This window comes from Thamnophis elegans, chromosome 2 (genome assembly GCF_009769535.1).
Source record: "Thamnophis elegans isolate rThaEle1 chromosome 2, rThaEle1.pri, whole genome shotgun sequence".
Taxonomy (NCBI): Eukaryota; Metazoa; Chordata; class Lepidosauria; order Squamata; family Colubridae; genus Thamnophis; species Thamnophis elegans.
The window spans coordinates 82,303,218-82,330,594 of NC_045542.1; the positions used below are offsets into that span (position 1 = coordinate 82,303,218).

General features: G+C 36.7%; 1 protein-coding gene across 1 annotated transcript; it reads right to left on the reverse strand.

Moving 5' to 3' along the window:
• Positions 1-27,377, reverse strand: HSPA4 (heat shock protein family A (Hsp70) member 4). The gene is made up of 19 exons (XM_032238978.1): positions 26,914-27,377; positions 22,964-23,021; positions 19,394-19,534; positions 18,746-18,868; positions 18,265-18,364; positions 17,296-17,429; positions 14,127-14,371; positions 12,579-12,655; positions 10,925-11,076; positions 8,092-8,198; positions 7,797-7,930; positions 6,155-6,336; positions 5,495-5,587; positions 5,058-5,210; positions 4,553-4,678; positions 3,742-3,849; positions 2,412-2,531; positions 2,149-2,310; positions 1-1,249 (listed from the first exon to the last, which is right to left on the reverse strand). Exons 1-19 carry the CDS (start codon positions 27,018-27,020, stop codon positions 1,043-1,045), a joined length of 2,529 nt encoding a protein of 842 aa, XP_032094869.1. The 5' UTR covers positions 27,021-27,377; the 3' UTR covers positions 1-1,042.

Genomic DNA, 27,377 nt, shown 5'->3' on the forward strand with positions numbered 1-27,377 from the left:
TCAGAATCCAGTGCATTTATTTCTTGTAATGTGTATGGAAGCTTTCATTTGATTTCAACACATACAAGTTAATGACAATTATCAATACTAGAAGAATAACACAGCCAAAGTGTAAATGAACACAAGAGTAAACTGCCAGATTCCTTCTTTAGCTGGAAGATAAAACAATCATTTTCAAGTGTAGGAAAACAACTACTATCTTCTATGTTAGCTTCTAATCAGAGTAATCCAGAGGCAGCTAGCAGTATACTCTCCCTTTCCCCTACAACTAAGCTAGAGACAGAAATTTACACAGCATTTCTTATAGCTGGGGAGAAATTTATCATGAGGATACATATTGGATCTAATAGCATATTTTAGATAAATGCTATTCTGCATATCAGATAAACAATTTGATACAACACCTAGGACATAATGAATATTAATAGAGTGTGAACATGAACCAGGGAAAAACACTCCAGCTACTTCATTTCTTTACATTTAACCTGAATAAATCATCTGAGCCATGTTGCCTTTTCTCACATAACCATAAAATGGTACAATAAAAATGTATTAAACTTGCAGATATAAAACATGCTATTATTGCTTCCATAATTCCAAAGGGATCACAATCTAATATCTTTATTATGCTCTTTTTCTGTTAGAACCAAAGCTTTAAATACTTCTGGTAATTTTCCATCAACTAATGTTGCTTCAATCCACAATAATAATTTAATTGTAGATTAAAAACAAACTACCAAACTGTTCTAGTTGTTCTTACACACTTTAAATAATGGGATTCACAACATAAACAGAATTAAACTGAAAGAGCAGATGTGCAAATCTAATAGCTATCAAGAATTTCTGGCATCATATGGCAAAAGATTGAACTTATCCAGCTTAAGATTTAACTAACATAGAGTTTGTCTCTCCCTACCAACTAATCCCATTCAAAAATGTACCGTGAGAAAATAACAGTTCTCAATTGGCTCCCATTTATATTCAGATCATAAAGTAGACAACATAAAGCTTTATTATAGTATGTAATATAAAGAACTGGAATTCAATCAATATCCATTTCTGGAAGTTTCTTTTCTGTAGATGTTGGAGCTGTTGAATCTGTATGCTGTTCAGCAGTCTGAGAAGACTTGGTGGCATCACCCTGGCCTTCTACTGGCCCATTCTGTTCTGCTGGTTTTTGATCCTCTTTTGGCAGTTCCACTTTGGGTTTGGGTTTGGTAACAATAGGATTACAGATGTTTATCAGTTCCTGAAATGAAAGAGTTGGAAGCACTGAAGCACTGAATGACAAATTATACCAAAGCTGCCTCCCAAAATGTATAAAAGTTAACATGCAATTGCCAATGATATTCTTAACTGGGCTAAATGTCAACAATGTAAATAAGATATATTTAGTAATGCTGAAAGAATTTTCCTTGGCAACCACATTGAAACATTTATCTAGGTTCCTATCCATATGTCTCTCATTGTTCGTTCAATCCCAAATTGTTTTTTTTTCTTTGTAGTAAGATCTTTTACACCATAAAACATCCCTTTTAAGTTCTCAAGAAAAAATTTTTAAAAATCCTTTTTTGTTTGAAGGAGGATATCTAGCTAAATCTAAATTTAACTCTGCAGGTTTGTCAGAATAAATTTACTTGAAATCATAGTAGCCACTATAATGTTTGGTCTAATTATTGCTCTATTTGTTGTCTAATCTATCCTTGGAATAGATGCCGAATCTTTATAAAAATTGATATAATACCTTTTCTTTCCATCTAATAATTGTACTCTTTTAACTTGATACTAAAACAAAAGAAGACCATTAAATGGGTTGGGAAGAAAACCACTATTTTTGTTTTAAAAAGTCCACTCACTGCTTTGTTAAAGCTTTCAAAACAAGTGGAACAATGTGAGCTCTGCTACTTTAAAGTATCAGAGTTAAAAGTATATAAGTATCAAGCTTTAAAGTATCAAAGTATGGTACTTCCTGTCTCGGTTTTCTAAGATGTGCATAAACACTTTTATTAATTCTTGGCTTAAAGGATTTAAATCAAATCATTTTTGTTTGTTCTTTTGCCAGCCTGAGATAATTTCATCTGTAGAATCTACAAAAAAAGTCTAAAACAAATCATACCACCAGAGCATTAAGTTTAAAAACTTATTTACTTTCGTTTTTGCTTCAATTTCCTTTGCTGTAATAACAGGGTCCAAAGTAAGACTTCGCTTATGCTGAAGATTAAGCTTATTGTTCATCCATTCCATTGCTTCATTTGCACTCTTCTCCACTTTCGCCATTTCGCCAGGGTCTAAGTGGTCATACTGTTCATCCTAGTTGGGGGGAGGGGGGACATTCTTATAGTTTAGTGCTGAAAAAAGAATGGAGATTTTTGAAATCTATTTTGAAGGTTAAGAAAGATATAAAAAGACACCTTTTCTTTAAATGCATGAACAGCTTTCATATACTGTTGAACATGTTTTCCAAGCTCTTCAAAAGCTTTTGGTCTTTCTTCAGATTCTTGAAATCGTGCCTGAATGGGCTGTCCCACAGCCTGAATTAAGAGAAAAATTTATCAAGAAGTTAGTATCCTGTGAGATGAATTAAAAACTGCTTTAAATTCCTGAAAGTATTTCAAATTAAGCATGCTATAACTTGTAGCCCTTTAAAGTCTTGGGTATAGCCTCCAGACTCTCTCCAAAAGAAATGCAACTGTAATGTGACATAATTGAACACTGTTACATAAACAAGCACTAATATTAACAAGTGCGCTCTAGAATTAACTGTGACCTAAAAAACAAATGAAACACATAATTTAAATTAAACAAATCAAATATAATTTTGCTCCTAGCCTCATCTGTTTTTGAAGTGTGACTTCTAGCATACCTAAGGCCAAAGTTGAATAAACGTTAGCTTATTCCTAATGCATGAACCTGGCCAACATATTCAAATGTTTCCTAAGAATTACATATAAAATTCTTTTTACAAAAAAAAAAGCTCACTAAAGTACTTAGTTTAAAAGTGTCCAAACACTACTTGTTAAATAATCCTAAAGGCAGAACATTACATATGGTGTTTTCATGGGGGGAAAAAAGAAACATTATAGCTAAGTGCTATTAGGATCAAATGGATTACCATATTTTTTGGAGTATTAGATGCACCCTTTTCCCTCAAAAGAGGCTGAAAATCTGGGTGCATCTTATACACTGAATACAGCATTTTTGGCCTCCCGAAACCCTGTCCCCTTCACCAAAATGGCCGTGCATAGCCTTTAGGAGGCTTTTAGTGCTCCTGGGGGCTTGGGAGAGCAGACATGAGCAAAAAACTGGCCGTTTTTTGCTCGATTTTGCCGCCCCCGCCCCCATGAGCACTCTATAAGCCACCTAAAGGCTATGCATGCCTTTTTTTTTTTACTAAAAAAACATATTTTCGCAAAAAATGGACCATTTTTTTGCTCATTTTAGGGGGGGGCACCCACCCACCCCAGAGCATTCTACAAGCCTCCTAAAGACTATTCATGCCCTTTTGGGAGGGGGGAAACAGGCCCGTTTTCACAAAAAAATGAGCCATTTTTGGTAGGTCTGCAGAGTGCAAAAACTTTTTGTTTAAATTTGCCTCTTCAAAATCTTGGTGACTCTTATACGCTGATGCGTCTTATACTCCGAAAAATATGGTAGTTTAATTTCATTGTTTCTTTTTGTTGCTAAATAAATTAAAAATATATTATAGCCTAAGAAAATCTGGCAGTTTTCAGGTCCACTTACTTTCATTTCAACAAGTTTATCAATATAAACTTGTTTGGGTTGATCTTCACCCTCTTCATACAGCCAGTTCTCTGTGTCTTCCAACTTCAAAGTGAAACTATTACGATCCTGGAAATAATTCAAATAAATTAAAGTGTTATTCTTCAGTGAAGAACTGAATTCCCAGCTTCCTAATTTTGAGAATCAAACATTGTACCGGGTTATATAATGCACAGACAGTCCTCAATGACCATAACAGGACCAGAATTTGATTGCTAAGTGGCATGGTCTGAAGTGAAAAATCACAGGACCATGCTGACTTATGACAACAGTTCCATCAGTGGTGATCATATGACCGCAGAATTCTGGGACTACTGTACTGCAATTCTGCACCAGTTGCCAAAGCCTGAATTGTGATCACATGATTGCAGCGACATTGCAATGGCTGCAACTTCAAGGACAGTCTGCAAGTCTCCTCATTCAGCATTGTTTTAACGTCAAACAGTTACTGAAAAAATGGTCACTAAGCAAGGACTATTTATATTGTAAATATTTGTGGAATTAAAAAGAGATCAGCGGGTCAAAGACATCAAGAGATTTACAACTTAACAGAGTTAGAAAACAAATTCATAAAAAGGATGTGACAATGTAAATTCCACAGAAATTTACATTGCCTAAAATGTGCTATCTCATTACATTAAGCATTTCCGTGGAAATGCTTGAAAATTTAGTCACTGGACCTAGCAACACTGATATTAGATTATTCTGAGCAGATCTGTTCCTATTTTTCCTAGTTGCACATCATTAAATACCTACATCATTAAATACCTACCTCATCACTAACAAATTTTTCATACACGCCACAGAGTTTATCTCTCATTTCATAAACATATTCCTCTACTGCATTCTTGGCATCATTCCGCTCCTTCTCCAGTTTATCCTGCATAATCATTTTACCCTGCAGAAAACATAAAATGGTCACCTGAAACATCTCCCATGGAAACAAGCTTGACTTCTGATAAATTCAGAGATCTCTATGCAGCGTTCTTGACAACTAATTGGATACTGCCTTCTTCCAAAGTGTCTTTCAATTTTCCAATTTAGCATGTGTCCTGATAATCTTTGTTAGTATCTCATGCAAATACTGCTTACCTTTCTAGCCCAAACAAGCCAGCCCACTGTTATCACTTCTAAGGTGAGCAATAAATATTAACCACTGATAGTTCATCACACCTTCCTTTACTGCAGGATGACAGAGTGAGATTACAAGGCTACATTGCACCTTTTGTTTTCAATTATGGCCGAAATCCTGTGTTAAGTGTTTTAAACTAACTTACCTCATTCTCAATAAACAAGTTCAACATATCCTTTCCTATCTGCCACACCAAATGATTCTCAATTGGAAGATCAACTGTCGTTGTCTTTACTTTAGCTTTCTTAGCTTGAGGGGGCTGGTCCGTTTTCTTTTCTTTCGATCCGGCCTGAGATGTCTGCATTAAAACAGTATTTTAAAAGACTTCAGGACAGAAACATGCAACAGATTCTGGGTTTTAGGCTATTCAATTTCATGAATAAGTGTGCCCTAAATTGTTCCATTAACTGGGACGTATGCCTTTAAGAAACATGTACTGAAAAAAGTATCAAATTATTTTACAAATAGGCTGTCTAATAATTTTATCTTAGCTCATCCTTAGAGCAGAAAAGCAATCTGCCATTTTCTTTATATTATTCCACTAATTTTAAAGCATGTTTTATTTTCAGACATAACTTTTACCTCCATTTCCTCAGACTCAGTCTTATTTTCAGCTTGTGTTTGCTGTTGTTGTTCCTCATTTTTCTGTTGCTCTTCCTGGTCTATTTGCATTTTCTGAAATTAGAAAGCAAAATGTTGGGTTACATGAAACTCCCATGTTATTGAATCTGAGAAACTGAAAGTCCTCCTCTGAATTCAACACCCCATACCCACCCACTTGTAGTACTAATCACTGAAGGGATTGTTATAACCTTGAATTTCAGATACCAAAAAGAACTCAAATGTCTGGATCCAATCCCATTCCATCACTTTATTTTTTAGAGGGAAAGCACATTATGATGAATAATGTTATTTAAGGCAGATAACTGACAGTAGCCCACTTGCACTGATTGCTAAGCAACCCTTTGTTTTAATAACATATATGATACACTCCAGCTCTTATGTGTTTACTTTCATGAATCTAAGTTCTTTAACCACTTATTTAGAAGTGGATACTGTTAATGATTAGCAAAATCAATGCACCCTGTGGATGCAGTTTTTATATAATCTTGTAACACTTAGGCTTGGATCTGCATAATCCTGTATTTGAAAGTTTAATGATAAAGAAAGCTGTTAGCAGAATTGACTTATTGTTAAATTAGCATAGCAACATTTACCAAAAAAAAAATCCCCACCCATTACCTCTTCATCTTTTGCATGTTGATCTGTTTCCATGGGCTCTTCATTTTCCTCTGATTTATGAACCTCCACAAGGGATGCACTTGAAACACTGAAAATGCCATGGATGTTTACTCTGACTTTAACTTTCACTTTGGAACTGGATCCATCTTTTTGGGGTATTACTTTCTGAACTAAAAATTGAGCTAAATGGAAAATATAAAATATTTTCATTAATGTAAAAAATTAAATTGGAATTGCTAACAGAAAATAATTGAAATCTCTACTGCGTCCATTATTTTCTTTATTTTGTTTTAATAAATACAGTACAAAATTTGTTATTTTAAAAGATCATGGAATTTTCCAAATACATAAAACCAAAGATACTGTATAGCAGCAAATATTTCATTTTCCCTTATTGATCAAGTTAATTTACTAAACGTTTATCCGGCATTTTCACTATTTAAAACAACCAAAATGGCAATTTAAATTATTATAACCTGATTAATTAAATAGCGTATTGGTTAAAACAATTGCTAGACAGTATTTAATCATCATGTCTCTAAATTTCTAAAAGAGATGTAGACTGATTGTTTCAGTTTCTTGGAAGTATTACTCTGTTCAAAGGTAAATAGGTTCCTTCCTCAAGTATACATTCTTCTCTTGGGTATCTGGCAGTTCTAGATAACAGACAGTGAGGAGCAAATAAACGGAATGTTGAAGCGCTTCTATATCTGTCTAGGATATTTGTTTAATTCAATGGTTAAGTGCCAAGAAGGGTTCACTCAAATGAACATTTCCTCTGAAACGGAGTCATTTCGCTACATATTCCACAGCTCAAGGATAGTTGCAGACAGACGGATCAAAGTTCCCAACCCCTTAATATAAGTAAATTATTTTAAATTATGGGGACACTGCCATTTTAAAGACTTGGTTGCACAATCTGCTCTATGGATGTGAAAGTAGATCTCTCACTTGATTCTTTCATTTGGGAAAGCATCTTAGGTTGCCTTGCATTGGGTAGAACCTGCCAACTTATTGCCACCTGCACTGTTAAAATATGTCATTTCCCTTGACACTCTTATCTTTTAAAAAAAAAAAAAATTTTTGTCTCCATCTCTTCAATTTTGGTCTAGTTTTCTTTACCCCTCTCTACCGATCTTGTTCTTTTTTCTACCTTAATCATTTTTCATCCCCAGTTCAGAGGTGGGTTGCTTCCGGTTCGGCCTGGATTGGCCGAACCAGTAGTGGTAGCAGTGGGAGGCTCCGACCACCTGTCTGGATGCTTCTGCGCATGCAGAGAAACGTTGCGCGCACACAAACAAGAAAACCAGTAGTAAAAATAATAGAAACCCACCACTGCCCCAGTTGCATCCTTTCTTCCTACCCGTGCTATGAATAGCTTCTATGCTATTCTTTCTAGCTTCTATGCAGCATGTACTGTTACCCAAGAAGGATTTATGATGGCCCCCAACAATCTCACACATAACCTATAAGAAAATACAGTATTTCCTACAATCTCACAAACTAGGCTTTGTCTTACATTTTAGCATAGATGTTAACACTAATGCAAGATCTCATGACAAAATAGCTTACAGGTATGTTCCTAGAGTGTGATACATATATTAAATACACAGAAACAAACAATATCTCTTATGCTACATACCTATTGCAGTGTTTGGATATGGCAATTCTTTAGGAGAACTGTAATAAGCTTCCAAAGTAAAGGGTTCCTTTCTGTAAAATGTAAGGACTTTGGAGAAAGGTGCAGCATGATTCTTTGGGAATACTTCACAATCACTATAAAAAGAATACATCCTTGTTCACTCAAATAGTTTCTGAGAAGGCTTAACACTATAAAAATTATGTCAATAGTTCAAATATATGAAAAACTGTTAATGCTATGTTTATGTGCATATTCATTATATCATGATATATAAATCAGCTTTGTTAGGAGTTACCTTATCCCCTCTTCAGCCGGGGAGTTCCATTTTAAAGAAATGGGGTACGGCACCAAGTCTGTGATAGAAAATTCTCTCACTTTAAAAGCTGGTGATAGAATAGCACACTGTAAGGGGAAAAAAAGTTTGGTAGCATCAAATTATGTCTAACATCAAATCATATACGTATCATCATGTATTAACACCAAAAGGCTGATAGGTTTCCATTTCAAAAACTCTTTGTTTATTCAATTAATGTATGATCATAGATCAAATTCTGATGTAAAGAGTACGAAACTGCAGTGGTTTATCATTTTGTCTGTCCTATCTCTTTGCATTTGTCAGACTTCATCCCATCATCTCAATTTAATTTTTAATAATTAAAGCTATGAAAATATAATTCAGTTATAGATGGAAAAGTTTATTTCTTTGCTGCCTCAATTGGTTGCCACGCACTTGCAGAATCTTGCACTTCCCTTTTGTTTTTTGTAGCCATTAAAAAAAATGACTATTTTCAATTGGAAACAAGCTACAATTCCCCATTAAGCTTTAGTCAAGAAGCCAGCTTTGTATATCTTTAATTAAATAGTATTTAGACAAATAATTAGGAATGAACAAATTATCCACACTTGTTTACTAAACATAACGGATAATGGTGGCCTCCCAGCTCCGGCGGTCCTTGGAGGAAACCAATTATCTAGACTCCTTTCAATCCGGATTCAGGCCTGGCTACAGCAGAGAAACAGCTTTGGTCGCACTGACCGATGATCTCTGGAGAGCCAGGGATGGAGGCCACCCCTCCATCCTAGTGCTCCTTGACCTCTCAGCGGCCTTCGATACCATCGACCATGGTATCCTTCTGCGACGGTTGCGAGAGATGGGAGGCACCGTTCTTCGGTGGTTCTCCTCCTACCTCTCAGACAGGTCGCAGTCGGTGTTGGTTGGAGGGCAGAGGTCGACCCTAGGCCCCTTAATTATGGGGTGCCGCAGGGTTCTGTCCTGTCCCCCCTCTTGTTTAACATCTACATGAAGCCGCTGGGTGAGATCATTCAACGGCACGGGATAAAATACCACCAGTATGCGGACGATACTCAACTGTATCTGACCGCCCCGTGCCAGCTCAGTGAAGTGGTTGACGTGATGTGTCAGTGCCTGGAGGATGTTAGGGTCTGGATGGGGGTAAACAAACTGGCTCTCAATCCTGACAAGACCGAGTGGCTGCTGTTTTTCCATCCCCAAAATTGGCTATGTATTCCAACTCTCAGGCTGGGGGGGTGAAATTATACGCCCCTCAGACAGGGTTCACAATTTGGGAGTCCTCCTGGATCCGCAGCTAACTTTAGATCACCATTTGTCGGCTGTGACAAGTGGGGCATTTGACCAGGTACGCCTGGTGCACCTACCTGAACCGGGAGGCTCTTACAACAGTCACTCACGCCCTTGTGACCTCAAGACTGGACTACTGCAATGCACTCTACATGGGGCAGCCCTTGAAGAGTGTTCGGAGACTTCAGCTTGTCCAGAATGCAGCCGCGCGAGTGATTGTGGGTGCGCCTTGGTACACCCATGTTACATCTGTCCTCCGCGAGCTGCACTGGCTGCCTATTGGTCTCCGGATACGCTTCAAGGTGCTAGTTGTCACTTATAAAGCCCTACATGGTATTGGACCTGGGTACTTGAGAGACCGCCTTCTGCCAATTACCTCCCATAGACCCATTAGATCCCACAGATTAGGCCTCCTCCGAATTCCATCTGCAGGCCAATGCCGGTTGTCGACCACCCGGAGGAGGGCCTTCTCTGTGGCTGCTCCGGCCCTCTGGAACGATCTCCCCGTGGAGATTCGGACCCTCACCACCCTTCAGGCTTTCCGAAAAGCCGTTAAGACCTGGCTGTTCCAGCAGGCCTGGGGCTCCTGAGTTTCACCCCTACTCGAATTGTTGTGCGTGTTGTGACTTTTTAAATTGTTTTGTATTGTTGTTCGTTTTTTTGTTTTTTACTTTTTTGTATTGTGTCCCTTCCCTTCTGGTTTGTCAGCCGCCCTGAGTCCCTCTGGGAATAGGGCGGCATACAAGTCGAATAAACCAAACCAAACCAAACCAAACCAATTGCAAATATTTGAATATATGCTTATAGCGTTATGAGGCAAAGAGAAGGAAAGTGAGTGTCATTGAGTTATTTTACGAAATCATGAATCCCAGTTTTATTTTAAAAAGATTAACATGTTTAACATATCACTAAAACACTAATATAAGTCTTGAAAAAATAAAAAGCAGTAATAAAAGCTATGTCTAATCAGATACAGAAAAGTATTGATTAAGATTTATAAAGCCATCCTTCTCACAAACTATGAATCTCAGCAATTCATTGTATAAATGAGTAAATAAACTAAAAAACAGCCTGCTCCAAAGCACTTTCTTAGCTTCAGTTTGGAAGTGCGGCACATCCCTATTGTCAAATATGCTAAGACAATACTATCCAAACATCCACTGAAATTTTAGGGCACAATTTCTCTTTTTTCTGGAGTTGCTCACACATCTGAAAGGAAGACCCCAAAATGTGCTAGATATTTGGGCAGGAAGGGACTGCAGAGGAGGAGAAAGGAGAAAAATGTTACACTGTACATATCCTAGTTCGTGCAACTGTTTTTTGGTTTTGGACTATATAAATTTGCATTAAAAAACTCATTTGACTACTGCAGGAGCAAAATGCATTTCCTAACAAATACTCAATATTTCTTTCCAATTCAACCATAACATTTATTTCTAGCTCTTTTCAAACTAAAGGTGAACCAGTGTTTAATTAAAAACTACATTTGTAGCAGAAAACATTTTTTTCAGCATACCACCATTCTTACCTGTAATGCACAGCCTCGTGTGACAGCTTCATCCGCATTCAGAGTTGTACTGAGTTCTTTACCAAAAAATTTACTGATCCGCTCTTTCACAGCAGGTATTCTTGTAGACCCTCCTACTATTTCAACTGCACTGATATCCTCCTTCTTTAGTTCTGTGAATAAAAAAATAGTAAGAGTCATTCTAAATCTAAATTCATCTGCATGAGTAGAATCCCACAGGTTTCAATATATGCTACAATGGCATTTTAAGCAATGCAAGCAACATTGGCACATCGGTCTGGGAATAAACATACACATACAATAAATTCAAACTAAAAGAAATGTTTTAGAAGTATTCCATTTGGATTTGAATGAGGAAAGTATCTTGTAATTTTAAACTCTATCTATCTACTTTCTCAAGTAGATTTTTCTCAAGTAGAAAAGGAGGTTTTTAAAACTGGTCAATCATCTGTCTGAAATGGTATAGGGCTGTGATGGCGAACCTATGGCATGTGTGCCAGAGATGGCATACAGGGCCCTCTATGGGCACGAGCCCCATCGCCAGTTGCTTCTGAGTCCCGTCATGCACGAGCCCCATCGCCAGTTGCTTCTGAGTCCCGTCATGCACATACGCACCGGCCAGCTGCTCCCTTCCGGGTTCTTTTCACGAAGACCAGCTGGCTGGTGTGCATGCACAGCGGACCAGCTGCTCTCTTCCGGGTTCTGGTGCTTGGTGCCGAAAAGGTTAACCACCACTGGTATAGGGTTTCCTGCCTGAGCAGGAGGTTGGAGTAAAAAACTTTCAAGGTCCCTTCCAACTCTGTTATTCTGCTAAATCTTCTCTGATGTAAAAATTATGGAATATACTGCCCTCAAAGCAATCCTTCAGGCCTGTCTACCAGATGTTTAGGAGAGTGTTTTTCTTTTTAAATATGTCTTTGATCTTGATTGGATAATACTGAATATTCATATATCTTGAGGGCCCGTTTATTGGGAAGGGAAATATTTGAGGGTTGGTATTATGTACATACAAAGAGTGTGTAACTGGGCAACATAATATGTGAGTAATAATGTGGCTAGTATTTTCTAGACATGAAAACAGAGCTAAATTTCCAGTCAAAGAACACAGTCCTTATTAATAACAGTATTTTTTTTCTACTTAAAGTCCAGGCTGTTTTATATTTAGCATTCTAAATATATGAAAACAAAAGTATTTGTATTCTGGAATCAATATAATGAATATGAATGAATGAATGAATGAATGAATGAATGAATGAATGAATGAATATATAATTAGCAATACAAACTTCAGAAGATACACGTGTGCTCTGATGGAGAATTGTGACACTTCCAAATAATATCTTTTGTTTTTTGGATTTCAATGTCATCTTTTGCCAAACATTCTTAATACTTTAAAATTTATTCTCAACCTTGTAAAGTTATTGGACTGAGTGATAGAAAGTAACCAAAGTCACCCAGATAACTTAATGGTTGATTGAGAGTTTGAATCTGAACCTTCCTAATCCTAACTTCTGCATCATTGACTATTAGTGATGCTCATTTTATTTAATCCAGAAGTTACTAAATATAAATTGCTCTATTATGCACTTCAGTGTTTCTGTAGTTATATTTATTAGTTCTGTACTGTACTACAAATAACAAAATGTATACTTACTAGCTTGATCTAAGACGCTGCGAAGAGGTGGTTCTATTCTGCCCAAAAGATCATCACACATCTCTAAGAATTTACCTCTATGGGTGGAAATGGAAAATGAAAAAAAGCCTAAAGATTAATAAAAGTCTCTTAAATAATCCCCCAAGTTGACAACATTCACAAAGCTGCATTTAGTAAGTTATATTTAGATAATAAACCAAAACTCAGATAGTTCAGTCTGCTGTATTCCTCAGGTTTTTTTTTGTTTGTTTAGGTAAGATGCTTCTTTATTTCACTCCCACAATCCATAAAAACAAATTTCCACACAGCATGCCACACAGAAATTGAGTTTCTTCATATTAAGAGATTAAGCATTCCTCTCTTTCTCATTCCAACTTACAGTAAAATTGTCACTTATGTTTTCAAGGTTATAGAGCACATATCAAGGATTAAATACATAGCAGATATATATATAGATATATATAGACAGACACGCACATACATACATACATACATACATACATAGGCAGGCACAGACATGGATAGATGGATAAATATAAATATATAGATATACACACACACAACGGAATTATGGTCATAGGTTTTGAATTAATGATTAAAACATTTTGTATTAGTTTTGGATGTGCTATTGCCAATAGTACAGCATTTGCAGACTAATTTATTTAAAGAAATATACATTTATAAATACAATGACTATTTGTAATTGGGGTACATAACCTGCTTTCTCTGAGTTATACAGTCTCCCCCCCCATCCACCACCTATGCCAGAGAAGACAAGCTAAGCTGAACTTAATTAAACATTATGTATTATGCAATTATTCCTTATATATTTAATACTCTTCTCCCTTTTCCATGTTAAAACTGTAATTTGGCAGCAAATTGGAGATTACATCTACACCTACACATCACTCCAAGATGATAGAAACAGCATTCCTAATTAATTCACATTATCAAAACCTCAGATCCACCTCTGGGAGAAGAATTGAGAGATAAAAAAAAACCATAGTAGAAACTGTTAGTAATTTTCCTAATTCTAATATATAATTGTCCACTTTTCCATTCCCTTTATTATAGGTAGTTTTCATTTACCAAACACTTATTCAACAATAGTTTGAACTTACAGTGATGCTGAACAAAGAGTAGTTATGACCAATCCTTGTACTTAGGACCGCCACACAATCATGATCTGTGACCTTCCCTGTTGGTTTTTGACAAGAAAAGTCAATGGGGAAGCTGGCAGGAAGTCACAAGAGGTGGTCAAGTGAGGTCCTTGCTTAACACACTCCTCACTTAAAAATGGCAACTGAAAACTGCTAGAACTGACGTGGTTAAATGGTGCAATCATGAGGTATTTTTCAACTAGCAATTATGTCACTTAACAATGGAGTTTTCAGTCCCCAATTAGCATTCTTAAGCAAAACCTACTTATTCCATTTAGCCAATTAAAATAAAGATGTAAGCAAGGAAGTGTGCTCACATACTTAAAACGCTGATTTAAGAAAAAAAGTTTTTAGAACTTCATTACTGAGGAATATTAATCTGCAATACCTGTTCATAGTCCCAGAGACATCAATATCATTCATGAAGCATTCTATGTTCAGGGGCAGGTCAGAAGCATTTGCACTCATCAGTTTCTTCAGCTTCTCACATTCCTGAGATAATCTTAAAAGGGCCCGAATTTTGGACTTTATGTCTAGTTTGTATTTTTTCCCAAATTCTTCACAAAAATAATTTACTAATACTTCATCAAATTTCCTGCCACCGAGCATTGTGTCAAATGCTGTTGCAAGTACCTTCACAATAAAAAGAAAAAGTATATTATCTATTAAACAAATGGCAAGTTATTAATCAGCCGATTAATTCAATCACCAATAATGAATCCAGTTTAAGGTCATATAAAGTACTAATCTAACAAATTACAGCAGCCACATAGTATGCATGTTTATTCACTAACACACACACACACACACACCAATCCTACTTAAATATCAATAAAGAGACACTTCCAAGCTGAAAGAAGTTACCAGAATGTAGAAAACATTGTACCAGACTATGTCCTTAGCAACTGTCAATTACAGGATCATTTATGCAGAGAGAATGCTTTTTCATAATATACTGAGCCATGCTAGTTATACTTAGTAAATTATTCAGAGGCATATGGTTGTAGTATAACTAAACCACCTGGTACACTCAGAGCTTCCTGTATTATCTTAATGTAAATTAATGGCTACAGTACCATATAGTTAAGCAGCTATTAACCTGTCTGGAGAGTGTAGCGAATTTACTCCAATTTCATTTCCATTTACTACATTCTAATGAGCATATACAGCTTATTTAAATAAACTGAGAGAAGGACTAGCCACTCCCATCCTGCACATAGTACGTGCTACCGTCAGCTCCTCTCAGTTTTTGTCACTTTGTCCATGCTTGTCACTTTTCCAGGGGGAATAAACAGTCACAGTCAATGCTAAACTTCTAATTTGTTGTCCCTTTGTTTCATATTGTTCATGAAATGAAACATTCATTAAATGAAATGTTACTTTGATTCTTTATTGGATCCCTGAAATGGGGCCACATATTTAGAAATTAGAAAAGAACTGTGAACTTTATATTGTTCATGGTGTATGGGTTACAATGTTGGAGACTGTTTTTAATGTTCTAATTTTCAAATTTTGCAGTAAAGACACTCTACTCTGCAGTAATTGTCCTTTTTGCCACATCTATTTTCACTTCTGATCAATCTTTCACATCAACGCAAATTTAACTGCAAGTGTGATTTAATGGTAAATAATTTCAGGATGTTTGCCTATGTATAGATCATATTCTGCATGTCTTCTTTTCAAAAAGATAATTTATTTTGTAATGTTGAAATCACAAATGAAACCCACTCTTTCAATTAACCATCTGGAAATCTATGTTCTAGATGGGTACATACTCACTCAACAAACCACAAAACAGTGCTATTATTTATTTTAGTTCCAATACAGGCAATCAATATTTGTTTTTATTCAGGGTTAAAGTGAACAATACAGGTAGTCCTCGACTTACGACCACAATTGAGCCCCAAATTTCTGTTGCTGAGTGAAATGGTTGTTAAGTGAGTTTTGCCCCATTTTACCACCATTCCTGCTACAGTTGTGCATTTGTCTTCCCCATTGATTTTGTTTGTCATAAGATTGCACTCACTGGAGAAGAGCCTAATGCTGGGAAAGATTGAGGGCAAAAGAAGAAGGGGACGATAGAGAATGAGGTGGCTGGATGGAGTCACTGAAGCAGTAGGCGTGAGCTTAAATGGACTCTAGAGGATGGTGGAAGACAGGAAGGCCTAGAGGAAAATTGTCCATGGGGTCACGATGAGTCAGACATGACTTCGCAACTAACAACAAGATTGCAAAAGGGGATCACATGATCCCAGAACATGGCAACCATCATAAATATGAATGTTGCTCAGCAACTGAATTTTAATAATGTGATCATGGAAATGATGTTAACAGTTGTAAGTATGAAAAATTATCATGTTCCTTTTTCAGTGTCATTGTAACTTTAAACGGTCACTAAATGAACTGTTATAAGTCGAGGAATACATGTATATGAAATAAACAGCTGTGAGGAAACATAATCTGTAATGCAGCACGCAATAACATTTATGTACCTGGCAACCTGATTAAAATATAGCGCACAAAAAACACAGGGACAATTACATTAGCGTACAACCTGTGCACTTAATTTCCTTATAGCAAATAAATAAAAAACAACTACTAGTCAGGCAATATTGCATATAACTGGTTCTCTCACACACACACACAGAATGTGCACTTGCTGTTCAATATGTTTTATATCAGCCTAGGAGCCTTTTCTTTACTGTAATTGGGTTAAAACAGAAAGATTTCAAATATTTTTTCAAATCTCTATTGTTTTAAAATGGTTTTAGTATTTTAATTATATTCTTAAATTACTGTATAAGCTACCCAGAGCCACTGATTGAGACTGGCAGCTATAGAAATTGAATGAATGAATCGATCGATCTAGGAATATTTGGCATTACAAACACTAAAGAATATAATAGATGTTAAGTATTACCTCCTCTGCTACTTGATCCTCTCATAGTCACACATAAAGCAAACGCTGCAGTTTAGTTCATTATATTGCTTTTTATAAGGAGGCAGTTTCCAAGTTGATATATTACATTAAGTCATGGTTTGCTCAATTACTAATATTATACTGAATAATGCAAAACACTCAGCCATAAACACAAAAATGTTTAATGTGCCATAACATTAAACTACTATGCCATAACAATACAAATAACATTGTAAGTTATGGCAGTGGCTTACTGCAATGGGCAAACCCCTGTTACTATGATGTTTCTGCTACAACTTTCCTTTAAATAAAATAATCTACAAGAAAGTTAATACCATTAGCTTTATGTCTCAAAGGTGTTTTTTTCAAAAGGCAACAGGACTGGGTTTTTTTTCTTTTCTTTTTTAAGAAGTTTCATCAGTTCTGGCAGGAAGGTCGGGGCGATGGAAGGATTAGATCTGAGAGCATTTGGAAGGTGGTGGTGGAAGGATCGTACTTCTTTGCGGTCATCTGATTAGCTTTATTTTTAATTGCTAGTTTATTTATCAAATGCATCAACACATCCACATTTTTCAGCTATAATACTTAAAATGGTAGCAATAATATCATAATTAACATGAATAGACTTTATACTTGCCTTCAACTTCCCCTTGTTGAATGCACATACAGATACTTGATAAGCTGAATGCCCTATATCAACAAATACCACATTTCTTGGTTTTTCTTCTAATGCAGGCAGGTCTTGTTTATAGATCCCATAGGCTAGAGCAACTAGACAGAAACATACAAAAATTTCATGATCCTCTATTTAAGAATTCTTTTAATTTTTGGTTAAGAATGCCACTTAAAACATTTAGTGCACAATTGCAATCATCTATCAGAAAACAAATATTCTTAATATGGATTAAAGTCTACATGATAAATTACCTTTTTATTATAGACAGAACTTTCCTAACACTCTCTGTAAATCTCAAACTATAAAACAATTTATATAATAAATTGTACCAACTAAGTATATATGTAGAGAACATTTCTAGAAACATTGAAGCCATATAGAAAAGCCATTCTCCCTTTTCAGGATTTATCTCCAGAATACTTTGGCTGAAATCCAATTTTAATAATTTCTACAAGTTATTTACTGAAATGCTGTATCTCTAAGCTGCTTCCTGTTTAAAAAAAACCTAAACCTCAAAACAGTTTGTAATAATGGTTCTTTTCCCTCATCTTCTTCAATCTTTCTACTGCCAAAATATACTGTATTTTAAAAATTTCTGAGGCTGTAGAGAGGCTATGTCCTATTTCAATTGCAACAAAAAGTTATTCCATTAGAGAAAAAGGGGAACTAACATTTTTTTTAATTTGTAGATTAATTTGCTTTGTGAATTTCTGTGCTTTCACATTTAAAAGTAATCAAAATGTGAAAATATTACTCTATCCATGTACAAATCTGAATGACTGTAACAGAAAAAAAGTTTAGTGAATTGAAATAAATCTTGAATTATTTCTCCTTTATTCAATGTAATGAAATTAAGACTAAAACAAAACTTAACTTGGGTGAAAGACTTGCAAATATATACTTCAGTATTCTTTGCAGTTATCTACCTACCTGCGGTAGTTTCATTAATTAATTTCAAGCAGTTTAATCCAGCAATCTGCGTAGCATCCATGACAGATCTCCGCTCTGCATCTGTATAAAAGCAAGGAACCTACAAGACATTTAAAAGTTGATTTTTAAAAAGAATCCTTTCAAATAAAATATTTTTAATAATTGGATTTTTATCCATATTTATTAATTTTTTCACATACATAGCATAGGGAAGTAAAAGTTAAATGATCTGGCTAGTAAAATTGTTAACAGATAATAGTTGACAAATGACACAGACACAATATTTACAAGCCAAAATACTATCTTTCCTTTAGTTTCTGTAAATAAAGAATAACAGTCTGGCCTGAGAGGCTTACAATATGATAAATCATCATTAAGGAAGCTAGGCAACAAGCTGTAATCAATTTCATTCATTTTCATTCATAAGCTTTAGAAAAGTTAAATTTAGAAAATATAAAAAAGATACAGATTTATTACTTACAGATACAACACAGTCAACTACAGGTTTTTTAAGAGCATTCTCTGAAGTTTCTTTGAGTTTAGAGAGAAGCATTCCTGTAATCTGCTCAACTGTGAAGTTTCGTTCTTCTTCCATATATTTAACCTTAGTTAGAAACAAAATATTTTAATTGGTAATTTTCCAGAGTAATTTTCTCAACTAAAACTTTAATAGCATGTTTAAAGTTTAAATAGATTTTTCCCTTCGTGTCACAAATAAGCACAAAAGAGCAATCAACAGTACGCTTTATTTTTCATATTTTTAAGGGAAAAAATTCTGATACTTATTTTATCTCACATAATGTATCTTAGTGAACCGCAAAAGATAACTTTACTGGGAACAGCTTGTATCCCATATTATTTAACTTTAATATTAATAAACAACATCTGCCTATCTCAAGTCCTTGGGAAGTATACAGAAATCCAGTCTAAACATCTGGCTGACTCTCTGACCAACAATAATTTATAAGCCATGTAACTCCCATCTCTTTAAGGAAGACAATTAAATTCTTAATATTTGAATAATATCTGTATTTCTCTGCTTTTATTTTTTTTCTCTTTTTTCAAATAGCCAAACTATTCTAATTTTGTAAGCAAGCAATAAATAATACGTGCACATTCAAGGTCATACCTTAATGCCAACTGAGAGCGAGGGCAGCTGGACAAGCTCATAAGCAAGTTTAGCTTTTTCATCTTGAACAAAAGGATCCGAAAATGCACGACCATGAAATCTTTTAAAGCCTTGTACTGTATTCTTTGCATTTGAAATTACCTAGAAGAGAACAGAATTTAGCCTCATGTAACAGAACATTAATCCTTTTGCAGTAAGCTGTAAAAACAATTTGAGGAAAAAGTACAATGCTTTTATAGAATTTCACATTTTTTTTCATGATATGATGTCAACTCTCTGTGTTGACGTTCCATGCAGAACGTCATCAGCGGAGCTGGATCTCAGATTACAGTAGCTGGGTTGAGATGAATGAAGCTATTGGATAACGTGATTTATTGACAAAGACTGAAGGGAGGGAAGAACAGGGGCAAAGTTCAAAAGCAGATAAAGAAAGCAAAAAAGATGGCTGCGAATAAGAAATGCCTAATGAAGAATGCCTAATGAATCTGTTAATAAATCACTGCTTTTTGTATTACAATATCGAGTTACTTATTATGAAGCAGGCATCGTTAGGGTACTTTACAGACAGCCATCTTTTGCTTTTAAATATCAGAGATGCCAAGGGGGAACTCAGAAGACCATGGCAAAAGGCCAGCTATCCGAACAGAGCTGGATAGCAGACATCAGACATCAAAGCCGAGATGAGCGAATCAAGAAGAGATAAGTAATCAACCCCTAAAAACAGTTAAAGCTGAGCTTCCCCCACCCACCCCTAAGCCCAGAAAAAGGGAAAGGCCCTAAGCGAGCTGGGAAGAGTGGAGGGGATGCTGGACTGGAATCAAGCCAGGCCCCCAAAGCCCCCAATGGAGCCCCTGGGAAGTTCCATAGAGCAACGGAGGGAGAAATTTGACTGGGTCACCCTCCGTGAAGAAAGGCCATTATGCATGCCAAAAGAGAGGGAGGAAGCAGTGGAACCTCTTGAGGTGACGAGAAGCACATGGGAACACGTGGCGAGCCAAGGTGGCGCAGTGGTTAAATGCAGCAGTGCAGGCTACTTCAGCTGACTGTAGTTCTACAGTTCGGCTGTTCAAATCTCACCGGCTCAGGGTTGACTCAGCCTTCCATCCTTCCGAGGTGGGTAAAATGAGGACCCGGATTGTTGTTGGGGGCAATATGCTGACTCTGTAAACCGCTTAGAGGGGGCTGAAAGCCCTATGAAGCGGTATATAAGTCTAACTGCTAACTGCTAACACAGCCCCACTTCTCCACCCATTGGAAAAGATGAAGCCAGTGCCTCTCCCACGTAGCAGGCAGGCTGCTCAGGGCAGACAATCTCCACCCTCCCTCTGAACTAGAACTGAGGAGTATCTTCAGACATATCAAACACTATACAGAGGCCGAAAGGAGGAGGGAAGGGCACTGCTGATTGAAGTACTCCAATTCAGAGGAAAGTTTGATGGGAACTCAGACCAGTTAGTCCTATTCCTTGATTCAGCTGAGGTCCACTTGGAATAGTATGGACACCTCTACTCATCCCCCAGAGTCATAGTGAATATTATCATAGAGGGATAGAGGGAGAAGCAAGGGAATGGCTAGCAGCCCTCCACAAGAGGAGAGCCCCCCAACTGCAAGGCGTATATGACTTCCTATGACTGCTAGAGGCCAGGTGTGAGGAGGTGGAGGAGGACCTGTATGCGGAAGATGAGCCCAGCGAACTAAAGCAAAGGGGGCTCCCTATTAAAAACCACATCCGCGAATTTAGGAGAGTCATTGGAAGGCTACACCCTTTACCAGAGTCTGTTAGTGTATTTTTTCAGAACAAGTCTGGACCAGCAGATTGCCCAAGTAACTGCCTACCGTGACATTCCAAACAGACTCTCTGAGTGGTTCTGAGTAGCAATAAAAGTCGACAGTAGGCTACCAGACACAATGGTGATCACATGACCTCAGAATACTGCTACCATTGTAAATATATGCCAGTTGCCAAGTATCTGAATTTTGATCACATGATCATTGGGATATTGTGATGTTGTAAGCATGAGGATCGGTCACAGGTCACATATTTTCAGAGCCATTATAACTTTAAATGGCCCCTAAACAAATGGTTAATAAGACAATGACTACCCATATGTGCAAATGAGATTAGAAGAAATTCAGCCACTTAAATTGTGCAACAATTTATTGCACAAGAAAATTAAGTAATAGGATTCCCTTCAACAATCCCAGCTCCATCTGAAAGTGGCACCCCAATTTTCTTGCTATAACTAATTCACTAACTCAACTACAAGCAATTTTTCAATGCATTCCTTTCTGGTAGGAGCGATGCAACCTTAATGAAATAAAAACAAGTGGTGGTATCTAATATTTCTTTGGTAAAGGCTTAATAATGCAAATACAGCAACATACTGTTACATCAGAATTTAAGGTGGAAGGATATTGTGGATGAATAAGATTATGACACAGAGTAAAGATCTTTATCTAGAAGATAAAAAAGTAATTACAATGTCCTTTATACTTTAAGGCATTGTAAAGATTAAACAATTTTTTGTTATGCTCTATTTGTTAGCAACCACTTGATCTGAGAGTTGCAAGTCAAGCCTCTCATTGATCACATATTATAATGCAGGCCATGTCATTATTTCCATTTTTAAAACATAATGACCCTAACACAGAAAATGAATCATAGCTGCATTAAGAATTTGCACATTTTCTGTTTTAACATATAATACCGGTATATGAAAATACAAAGATTTCCTCAAATTGAGCTCAGCTCCAGGTACCTGGTTTCCTTACCATTTTCTTGGCACTTTTATAAAAGTTATATCCTACTACCTTTGTGGGGGATAGTTTATTATGTAATTTTCCACTCTAGGTTTACATCCTTGGAATTTCCAATGATGTCCGCTTAAATACTCACGGCAACTGACCCTATTCAACAATAATTAGCTAAAGCACAATAGTCTTATAATTGTGTTTAAATATTAAAGCAAAAAATAGTTGTAATTGATAATCATAGGTAAATCATGCCTCTTCTAAATTTTTGCCAGAACTATAAAATAAAGAACATATAAGAGGGGTATCACAACCCACTTGTAATTTCATGTTGGAACAATTCAGCTCTGGATTTTCTCTTCATCCCCTATAGAGTGGGCCAATAGAAATTTTACAGGTGTGGTTTGTATATTTCTGGAAGTCTTTGATTCAGAATCAGGAATGGATTCTTTGAAGGTGGTGGTTTGGCCTTATTTTAACAACTAAATCCCTCCTTAAATTCAATTGCCGAGAAAAGTGAAACAGCAGAACAGGAAAGAAATACACAAGAGAGACGTATTGGCATTAGTTTACTCCAGTATAAAATTTCCTATTTGGATTCCAGAATACACTTCAAATTATTCACCAAGTGAAGATACTTTTTATAAGATAAGCAAACATAGTATAGAAAACATAAATGTTTCAAGAATTCAACATCATTAAGCCTGAATATGAAATATTTAACACAACTGTTTTAACACACACACAAAAATGATGTTTCAATGTTTTCATTTTTCTAGCAATTATGTAATTATTAAAAAATTAAAATAAAAGTCTCACCTGGCTCTTGGCTGCAGCTCCAATTGAACGGTTCTTGGGTCCAAATGATACACATGACCTAACATAAAATAAAAAAGTAGTTTTAAAAGTTAGATCACAGTAGTAGTTCAGTTTCAATATAGGTTTCAAAAATAAAACAATGAGTAAGCTTAAATGATATGAAACTTAATGAGGTGCCCTCATGAATTTATTATAAAGATCATTTTTTTAATTAGAACACATTTCCTAATAGACTTGTGTCATCTTATTGTGGGGAAAATAGGAGGAGGAAAGGAATACTGTGTATGTTTCCTGTTTAAGTTACTTATAAAATATGAAAGGTGAGATATAAATCTAATAAATAAATAAATCTTGGTAAATTAAAGTTGCTTCTATGGAGCACAAATCTTTTTTAGTTATCCATTCAACACAGTCCAACTAATTTTCTCCAAAAAGTTAGCTTTTTTGGTGGATGAACTTTTTATAGATAAATTTATAGGCAAACGATTTTAGGATTATTATTCATCATGTTACTGACTTGGATTCTCCTATTTTTAAGAAACAGATTTTCAAGAGAGCCTGAAGAGATACATATATAGTACTTTATCTTTTCAGAGTCATCTTCAGAGTTGCCTTGAACCAAGAGATAGGCAGCACATAAAATTTGATGATAATAATAATCCTTGGGACAGACTTGATAGATGGACAAAAATGCCAAATCCAGTCTAAACATTTAGTTGACTATGCGACACTATAATATCAATACTTAAAAAACCTCTCTGTCTGATTAAGATGCTATTTCATCCCACAGAAGATATGTGCTATGAAATTCACTCAAAAACTGAAAACCACAAGTATGCTCCATGAAAAATGTGGTACACTGAAAAAGGTGCTTGTTTTATTGCTGCAGTCAATACGCATTAATTACAGATAGAACAATATACAGTACAGAATAACTTATTTTAAAGCAGTGTGCATGGCTGCCCAAACTCACATTGCCTAACACTGAAAAATCATTTATTTATTCTGCCTTTATAAGTAATTCAACATGATAAGCCGAGGTGGCGCAGTGGTTAGAGTGCAGTACTGCAGCCACTTCAGCTGACTGCTAAGCTGCAGTTTGGCGGTTCAAATCTCATCGGCTCAAGGTTGACTCAGCCTTCCATCCTTCCGAGGTGGGTAAAATGATGACCCAGACTGGGGGGCAATTGACTCTGTAAACCGCTTAGAGAGGGCTGAAAGCCCTATGAAGAGGTATATAAGTCTAACTGCTATTGCTATTGCTATTCCTCAGAACAATAACTGTGTGAGGTGGGTTGGGTTGAATGTCCAGCCCAAAGTCACCCAGCTAGTTTTCATGCCTAAAAAGGGACTAGAATTCAGTCTCCTGGTTTCTAGACATTAACCACTACACCAAATGGCTCTTACATATATTTCTCAGCAATATATTCACACCATCAAATTTTAAATGTCTTCTTTTCAAATCTGCTAATACCAGCCAAGAATCCAAACTATTACTAATTTAATGTGTCTTTTAACAAAACTTATGGTATAAGACCATTGAAAGAGATGAACATATTTGAACATATTCCAAGAATCAAGAAACATAAAACTAAACTTCCTCGCTTTCAGGACATATAGATATATAATTAATTTTTCTCAGAAAAAACAAACAAGTTTGCAATATAATTGGTCTGAGAAATGACCAAGTTCAGTTTATAAAAAATACATACAGAACATGACACAGTAAGAGAAAGATGCACAGATCAAAATAATGACATAAAGGAAGGATGAAGGACATGCATGTCCATGATTAATAATCTGAAAAAAAAAAATCAGAAATGTAAATACTGTGCAGCTATAGCAAGTTATTTACAAAATGGAACATATGTAAATTCAGAATTTAAAATAAATCCAGAATGCAATATTACCTTTTCTAAAATGTAGGATTTAACAATGATTCTATTTTCAAGGTTTATAAAATATAAAATTTCCCAAACCAAAATTCTAGATCAGAGTTCTCTAATGTGGAGTTTAAAAAAGGGTTTCTAGTATCTTTAAGGAAAGTAAAGCAGCATCGAATGATGTTAACTAAGTGGATAGCTAGAGTATACTATGACTGTTTCCATTAACCTGTCAAGAGTTAATTTTCTTGGTGTAATCAAAGCTTTTATGGCAGAATTCTGGCTTTCTGTATATTGCTAGACTACAATGTTTATCAATGTTGGGCTGATTAAGAATTAGGGGTACTAAAGTTTCCCCACTACTACACTGAGGGATATACTTGACTATAGTGAACCTGATTTCAGAAACACTTAACTAGTTTCTCCTTGAACAGTTAACCATGTGACAAATCACATTAAACTCAATTTATCTCCGTGAAGACAAATAACCTCTTCCCAAGAAAGTACAGATTTGCAAGAGGTAATTTACGTAAAATAATGGAATCCAACTTCATGTTGGAAACACATACAGTAAAGGAAAAGCCCGCCACCTCTTCTCATTGATTCTTCTGTCAACTATTCTTTTTGTAAACTTAAAAATAACATTCAAGCACCAGCTTTTTTCTTGCAATTAATACAACAATGCTTTATCTGTCACTGCCTTTTTTTGTATGGTATTCTTTCAAATACAAGAGAATGGCTCTCACATCCCTCCTCAACTTTCTCTTCAAAAGTAAAGATACCAAGTTCCCAGTCTCTGATTATTTTTGATGCACTTCTTTGGATCTCTTCCAATTTACATTCTTTGTTTAAATAAAATTAAACAGAATGGAGTTTTTCAATTCAATACTAAATATTAAAACTAACGGAAGGGAAAGAGCAGCACTGGAAAGAAAATACAACTATTGGCAGAACCAAGAAGCATAGAAAAATTGTAAATTAGAATTGTATACAAATAATATCAAAGTACAATGAAAGATTGGAGGAAAAGAGAGATTTTGTTGATGCTAATATTAAACAATAAATACATTTTACAACATTACTGCAAATCACCCACTGATGATCCAAAGCCCAGTCCTATGCTAACCATATTCCTTCATCAGAGTATATGCATTGCTGCGTTGCACTGCACATATTTTACAAGTTGACTTTACTTACCTACTATACAGGACGTTATCTTTAAAATAGCATTTCTTTAAAATAGTATTAAGTAGGATCTTTCTAGAACAGCATTGAAGTTACACTAGAGGCAAACTGATAACCTCATGAATTTCCCTTCAGACTGGATGAAACCTACACCCCCTCCCCTCCCAAGGACGCCTACTTCAATTATGTGAACACTACGCCTTCTCCTTCTCTGCCCAACGGAATAAAAGATAAAAATACAAACTTAATAGCCATATTGGTTTATGTAAACTGTAAAAGCTCCTGCGTGGATTAGCTTTTTTAAAAAAACAATTTCGGTTAGGATGATCTTTCAAATCATAGCGGCCATCCCTTGAGGCATGCCGCAGTTTTAGGAAGGCAGCTTCAGAAACATTTAAACCGGGTTACTTTCTCCTTCCTCTGCCCAAGCAGTCGGCTCCTCCACTGGCCGGTTCCGAACCCATTCCCCTTCCCTTTTTTCAGGAACATCCCCATGTGGGGCGGAGGGCAGAGAAAGCAGGAGGAGGGAGGGAGGGAAAAAAAGTATTCCTCCTAGGCGCAGCGGCACCTCGCATTACTCACGAATTATTAAGGGCGCCCTTTTTTCTCTCGTTCCCTCTGCTTTGAAAGCCCAAAGGTGTGGCCGCTCCGGGTGATAATCACCTCTTACCTCTTTCCAATTCTAGCGAGAAGGTAGAGCTTAAGTGAGGATGGCGGCGTTTTCTAGGCCACCGGCGCTCGGGGGTTACCGCACCTGACAAGTTTGCGGCGCTTCCTGTCCCCGTTGCGGCGTTTTCTCCGCCACCCCCCCACCCTTCCTCCATACCCCGGAGCTTTCGCCATAAATTGGATCCCCGGCTTCCCGCCGGAGGAGTTACTCACGGGGTGCAGCGGTCGCTGTACTCGTTGGCGATCGTTTCGATCCCCCCCGCGCGGGCCACGGCCACATAGCAGCTCTGGAAGCCCAGATCGATTCCCAGCACGGACATGGTGCCTTCGGGGACGAGGGAAAGAAATGCCCGAGAGAGGCCCGAGAGGCCTACTTCAAAAGAAGATCGCAAGGGGCCGGCTGGCCGGGCAGACGAAGAAACTAGAACCGAGCGGAGGAAGAGAAGAAGAACCCTGAGCGGCCGCCGCCTGAGGGGGAAGAAAGCAGTTCACCGCCGCGGGAGCCTTTTGCAGTTCACCCGGAGCAGCCGCTCCGACTGTTTAAATGGGTTGCCGCAGCACGCGACTCCGGCTGCCTCCTCGCGCTGGTGGGGGCGGGGGGAAAGGGACAGGCGAAGCGGCAGCGTAGAGAAATCTCGAAGAATCCTGACCCGTCTAAAGGAAGGGGTGGGGGGAAA

What these genes read in the sequence shown, in the direction of transcription:
- HSPA4 (XM_032238978.1), bottom strand. Translation starts at nt 27,020, where the DNA reads ATGTCCGTGCTGGGAATCGATCTGGGCTTCCAGAGCTGCTATGTGGCC. An exon ending in CTGAGTCTGAGGAAATGGAG is followed by an intron (nt 5,211 to 5,494) that starts GTAAAAGTTATG and finishes GTTTTAATGCAG; the next exon opens with ACATCTCAGGCCGGATCGAA. An exon ending in AAATTGAAGCAAAAACGAAA is followed by an intron (nt 1,250 to 2,148) that starts GTAAATAAGTTT and finishes CTTTCATTTCAG; the next exon opens with GAACTGATAAACATCTGTAA.